The sequence below is a fragment of the Mus caroli genome, unplaced genomic scaffold, assembly GCF_978045245.1.
Source record: "Mus caroli unplaced genomic scaffold, Mus_caroli_1 scaffold_2, whole genome shotgun sequence".
NCBI classification, from domain to species: domain Eukaryota; kingdom Metazoa; phylum Chordata; class Mammalia; order Rodentia; family Muridae; genus Mus; species Mus caroli.
In genome coordinates, this window is record NW_028227257.1 from 23,968,109 (window position 1) to 23,974,583 (window position 6,475).

At 52.2% G+C, this 6,475-nt stretch overlaps 1 protein-coding gene across 1 annotated transcript in view; it reads left to right on the top strand.

The window, feature by feature from the left end:
* Positions 1-6,475, top strand: part of Trpc4ap (transient receptor potential cation channel subfamily C member 4 associated protein) — a 57,001-nt gene that overhangs the window by 49,658 nt on the left and 868 nt on the right. The window contains exons 13-18 of the mRNA XM_021183646.2: positions 1,016-1,099; positions 2,050-2,140; positions 3,430-3,570; positions 3,852-3,960; positions 5,300-5,412; positions 6,185-6,391. Of these exons, the coding sequence (XP_021039305.1) occupies positions 1,016-1,099; positions 2,050-2,140; positions 3,430-3,570; positions 3,852-3,960; positions 5,300-5,412; positions 6,185-6,391 (745 nt within the window). The remainder of the gene's footprint in view (positions 1-1,015; positions 1,100-2,049; positions 2,141-3,429; positions 3,571-3,851; positions 3,961-5,299; positions 5,413-6,184; positions 6,392-6,475) is intronic.

The window sequence follows — 6,475 nt, forward strand, 5'->3', positions numbered from 1 at the left end:
ACCGCTGTGGATACAGGGCTCCCAGCGGGGCACACGCGGGGCTGCATACTTGTGCTTCCTCACACGTAGCTACCACCCCACTGGCTTTGTGAGCTAGATCCTCACATCTCCTGCATTTCCTAACTGAGGATCACAGCAGCCTCAGAAGGAAGTGCCATCGTCATCTTCCTCTCTACATGTATATGACAGCAAAGGTCAGCTATACTCTGTCCTTCCACCTTATCCCATGCAAATCATGACCCCTTTACTGGTATCCTCATTTCTTGCCCAGTGGCAGCTGTGCCAAGCAGGACAAGAAGAAGCTAACCCTTCGCCCTCTGTCCTGTGTCTACCTCATCTTTGGGATCAACACAGTGCCATGCCTGGCTCATGGGGGCTTGTGAAGTGTGGCCCTAATCTAGCAGCTACAGTCAGAAATCCCCAACTTCTTCCTGAGAAGATGGATCCATTGGTGCCCCAGCGTCTGCAGGGGCTGGAAATGGAGCTGCCGTGTGAAGAGAGAGTTTAAGGGCCCAGACACCTGCCACTGTGACAGGCCTAATCATTTTCTTACCTACTGCTGCCTTTGCCTCATAGCCGGGAAGCCGAGGCCTGGAAGCCCACAGCTGAGCTGGAACTGACCCTGGGCAGGATAAAGAACTCTGGGCACTGCCCAATTGGCACAGATTTTTTTATTCCATCTGGCATACTCTGCCGTGGCCTGGATTAAACCCATTTGTGATGTAAATGGCCGCCTTCTGGCAGTTTGGAGCCCCATCTGGCCATGGGTGTGCTCTGCCTCTGGCCAGTGGATCTGAGGAGGGGAACCCGCCTAAGGTGCAGGAGAAATGCACCTGGCCATTGAGCTGACGGCTGCAGTCTCTGAGGTCCTGGCACACAGTGGAGCAAGAAAGCATCCTTGCAGGCTCAGACATTGCCTGACCTTTCCTCCATCCACACCAACACAGGACTGGCTCAGTGGCCCCTCTTAGCCATTCAGTTCTGTCACCAGTGCTGTCTGTCCCTTTGATTTCAGGAGTCTGGTGTGTGACGGCAAGAGGGGCTTACTAACTCGGCTGCTGCAGGTCATGAAGAAGGAGCCAGCGGAGTCTTCATTCAGGTGAGTAAGGAGAGCTGTGCTTGTGAGGGGTCTAGGAGCCAGGGGGTTCCCAATGGGTTAGTCTCCAATACCTACTCCTTAAGGTTGGGGAGGTGGCCTCACAGCTGCCTGCTCTATGGGATTCAGCTGGTAAGTGTGTGTGTCCTTGTCACATGCCAGCAGGGTATTCTAGGAGGTAGGTGATCATTCATCAGGCTGTCACTAGAGAGGTAGAGCACAAATGGATCCAGGCTATGCCGATGTGACTACCTGGGATCATGGGAAGTAAGCATGAAAGGAAAGAAACCTGCTTCAGTGCAGTATGGGAAGAAAAAGAGCCAGGAACCGCCCGAAGGGGGTGGCGGGGGGCGGGGGAGGGGGCTTGGAAAGGTTGTGGACAAGAGGATTCCACCAGGCCTGGGTACAGGGCTCTGTCCCTACAGGGTTCCTGTCATCTTAGCCTCACCTATTCAGACCCTCCCTCAGATATCCCAGCTGAGTCTCTGGGCCACTCAGTGTCTGTTGGCTCCTATCTAGACCAGCTCAATGCATATGAACTCAGTGACGTCGCCACACAAACCCTTCTGCTGGCCACACATCCCTGGCTTCTAGGTCTATGTCTTTCCAGTATTCTGAGAGTGGAAAGCCTAGAGTGGTTTTACATGGAACTTACTAGAAGCCACTCTTTGAGCCCAGATGCCACTGTGTATGCCCATATACCATAGAAACATGTTCTGGTCCAGCCACAATGAAAGACTGGCCCCTGCCGAGCTGTGAGCACCATACATGAGAATGGCGATCCTTTTGCTTATTGCTCTGTCCTCAAGACCTAGGACTGGGGCACAGACTGGGAAATGTTAAATAAATATTAGACACTGGGCTGCAAACCACTCTGCCTCTGGGGGCATTGAGCCTGCACCAGGGGAGGGCAGCCAAAGCCGCCTGGTCCAGGGTCAACACTTGGGTTGCAGGTTTTGGCAAGCCCGGGCTGTGGAAAGTTTCCTCCGAGGGACCACCTCCTATGCAGACCAGATGTTCCTGCTGAAGCGAGGCCTTCTGGAGGTATGCTGGAGGAAGCAGGGTGTCGGGTAGCTGACCTCCCCAGCCCAGCCCCTCACATTGATTCTTCATTCTGAGCCTTAAAGAGTTTGGTCAGGAACAGACCTTTTCTGGTTGTTCCTAGTGCACATTGTTCCAGGGTTGGCCCTGGGTTGCCAGCTGTGGGCTCCCTGTAGGTACTGGGGGCTAAAGGACTCAGGTAGTTGTGTAGGAATTTAGAATACAGAGTTACCCAGCAAGCCCTTTGACCCTGGGGATAATTTGGTATTGATTAAAAGTTAACAGAGCCACCAACCAGGCAGCATACACAAGCTAGTCCGAGGCCCCCGACACATATACAGCAGAGGACGGCCTGGTCTGGCCTCAGTGGGAGAAGACTCGCCTAACCCATGAGAGACTTGAGGCTTCAGGGAGTGGGGAAGCCTGGTGGGTGGGAGTGAGGGGGAAACATCCTCTTGGAGAAAGTGGGGAGGAGGAATGGGATGAGGAGCTGTGGGAGGGGGCAGTGATGTAAGGAAGTAAAAGTAATGACATTTCCATATTGATTAATGGCATGTAGCAAAAGGAATTTGAAGAGAGAGCAAATAGCCAGAATTACAGTTGGTGTCTTTAGGAAATGACTATGAACATGGAACCATGAACTGTAAAGGAAAGCAGCTGCCAATCATGTAAGCTCAAGAAAATGAACTGAGCTTGGAGACCCCGCACTTTAGAAGCAGAAGCAGGAGTTGTTCAAGTTCAAGGCAGACCCTGTTTCACAAAAAATCAAAGCAGGAATGAAGAGAGGGAGGGAGGGGAAACCAGAATGGGAGCAGGGAACAGTTCCCTGTCGAGGAGTTAAGTTGGCTTACCGTTCTCAGTAACCATTTAGTGATTTGTGTGTGTTCTACGCGGTTTTATTGGTAAACATAAGACAGTGCAGAGGGTCAGAATATGTGCCCTGCTCTTCAATCCTAGGCCCTAGTGCTTAGGGCAGCAGCCCTTGTTAGGTCTGGAGACAGAGAACCATGTAGGTAGCTGCAGAGCAAGTCAGAGGCGTTGTGTGGGAGCCTGGGAAAGAGAGTACCATCTACCCACCCTGTTCCCCCTGCTGAGGCCAGCCACCTGGTTCTGTCCTTGGAGCCACCAGTATCCTCAGAAAAGAGCCTAGACAAAGTCGTAGGTTTCATCCACCTGTATGCTTGCTTGAACCAAGTGGGTAGTCTGAGCTCCAGGCCAGGCCTGAGTGGCAAACAGATGGGGGTGGGGGACAGACCCATCCACTCGTTCACTCTATCCCCTGTTTGACCCAGCACATCTTATACTGCATTGTGGACAGTGAGTGCAAGTCTAGGGATGTACTCCAGAGCTACTTTGATCTCCTGGGAGAGCTGATGAAGTTCAACGTCGATGCATTCAAGAGATTCAATAAATATATCAACACTGATGCAAAGGTAGGGCTCGCCCAGGGCTCCGTGCTGTTGGCTGAAGTACCAGCTGTCTGTAAGCTTTGGCCTGCCCATCTTCAGGGGTGGTCACGCAGTTGGAAGAGTCTGGGATCTGGTGGGACAGTCGGTCTTCAAGCCAGACCCTAAGACTATTGGGCTGAGAACTTTGGCTATTAGAGTATCTTAGCAGGCCACTCGGTGTCCCATCTGCAGAGTAGTGGAGCTGGGGTAGAAGGTTGGTGGTGCCCTGGCCAGCAGCCTCCCAGCAAGCACCATCTCTGCTCCAGTTCCAGGTGTTCCTGAAACAGATCAACAGCTCGCTAGTGGACTCCAACATGCTGGTGCGCTGTGTCACTCTGTCACTGGACCGATTTGAAAACCAGGTGGACATGAAAGGTGAGGAGGCCAAGGTGCCAGGGCACATGGGTGCAGTCTAACTGCCAGGCACCTGGCCTCCAGCGAGGAATTGTGTGCCTGGGTCAGGAGGACAGTCTTGACCAAGCTCGATGTGTCAACTTCTCCACAGGTTTGCTTCCTTTAATGAGCAAGTGTGCCATCTTAGTAAAGAAAAAGCTGCCTTCTAAACTGACTGCTTGGATTGAACAGGGTCCCTTCATTCTGTTTTTCTGCACAGGACTATAGTATGCAGCTGTGGTGGGTGTGTCAGACCTCACCTAGAATCGTGTGTAGTAACACATGTGTACATCTGTGCCTTTTTCCCTAAAAGGTCTGTGGCATCAAACAGATTGTCACAAGTTTATGAACACTTCCAAAAATGGACAGTGTTCCTCATCGTTGTCATTGGTACCAAAAGCATCCTGTAATGGATAATTAGACCATTTACCTCTTGTTGCTTCTCCGAAGGGTCTGTTTTAGGAGGCTGGTGACATACACTCTGATGTAATCAGTGCAATGCCTTCCCAGTAGTATGTTCAGTACTCCTTCACCCTTACCACAGCAATGGACACAGATGTGTGAGAACTATGGCAAACCAGTCTCCTTAAGAGTTCTGGCAAGTTTAAGATAGACTGTTTCTCTGTGTGTGGTTTATGTATGTGTGGGTATGTATGCAGATATGGAGACCAGAGGTTGATATCGGGGCTCTTCCTACCTTCAGTGTTTGAACAGAGTCTCCTGCTGAACCTGGAGCTCATGGGTTTGACTAGGCTGGCTGACTTCAGGGGTCTACCTGCTTGTGTGACCCCAGCGCTGGGGTTTTAGATGTATACTGCCACATGGGTTCCTGATGCTTGTGCTTGTGCAGCAGTGTTAGTGAGTCTTCCTGAGAAGGAGTGTGTTATAGGAGCTGGAGCTGGTGCCAAGCTGGGAGGGAGCTGCAGGAAGAGCCACTGAGTGTGGTTCTAAGGACCAGTGGGGTCTCTGAGATTTGGTGCAGCCTGATGACCAAACATTGGAGATTGACCAGCTACTGCAGCTTTTAAGAAAGCTGGGTTTTTGTGGTTGTTTGTAAAGATTTATTTTGAATTATTGTATATGGGATTGTGTGTGTAATAAGTACAGGAGTAGGTAGAAGCTGGAAGAAGGTACTGCATACCCTGAAGAGCCACCGTTGTAGGTCCTCTGGAAGAGTAGCAGGAGGTCCTAACTGCTGAGCCACCTCCCCAACCCTTAACATAGTTGTTCTGGTGGTGAGAGCCCCAGCTGCAGAGTCAGGACCCAAATGGACCTGGCCTGTGGCATGGACCTGATGTTATGCCTCTGCCTTCTTCCACAGTGGCCGAGGTCCTGTCCGAGTGCCGCCTGCTTGCCTACATATCCCAGGTGCCCACGCAAATGTCCTTCCTCTTCCGCCTCATCAATATCATCCACGTGCAGACGCTAACCCAGGTGAGATCCCCTGCCAATGAGCAGTCAGAGGGGTAGACTGGAAACCACCTCTCTTATCCTGAAGGCCAACATGTCTGGGTTTCCTCCCTTCTTTCTGGAAACAGTGCTTCCTAGGGTGTTGCCCAGTGCCCCAGTTTACAGGGGAACTAAGACCAGATATCCTGAAGTCACAGTCAGTTGGGGCAGAGATGAGTTTGGCACTGCATTCTTCTGACTCCGGGCCAGTGTTCTTCCCCATGTGCCCAGCCCCTGCCTTCTGACTGCAGTAGGCTATGGGCTTGGACCTGAGTTTTGTCCCATCTCCTTCACTAACTGGCAGCCTTCTCTTCCAGCCTCCCACCCCTTCTCTAAGATGGGAGTCATGCTGGCACCTCTGAGCAGTGGTCTTCTGTTGCCAACATGCTGGGAGGCGAGGCCTGGGGCTGGGGATGCTTGGTGAACAAGGTAGACTAGACTCTTGTTTCTGAAGCTCACAGCCTAGTACAGCACTAAAATGCTTACGTGAATAACTGCACACTTAGCTTGTGTACCCAGCCCTGGCAGGGCAAAGAAGCTCCTGGAAGAAGTCACGCCTGAACCAAAGTATAGACGAGGACCAGTACTCTTGTCAGTGTGAATGGTAGTAGGTGGGAATAGGGCACAGGGGGTGCCCAGGACTGCTGCGCCATTGTGTGGGCCTAGGATACCCTCTTCCCTGCCCTGTGGCTTCCAGGTTTACTGGCATCCTAAGGCTGCTGACATGCACCCAGTCCATCTGCTTTTGACCTTGCAGGAGAACGTCAGCTGCCTCAACACCAGCCTGGTAATCCTGATGCTGGCCCGACGGAAAGAGCGGCTGCCCCTGTACCTGCGGCTGCTACAGCGAATGGAGCACAGCAAGAAATACCCCGGCTTCCTGCTCAACAACTTCCACAACCTGCTGCGCTTTTGGCAGCAGCACTACCTGCACAAGGACAAGGACAGCACCTGCCTGGAGAATGTGAGTGCCCCACCCTGAGTGACAGTGGGAGGACACTGGCATGTGAGCCCCGTCCTCTGCTAAGCACAGCCCAACCCTCTCGCT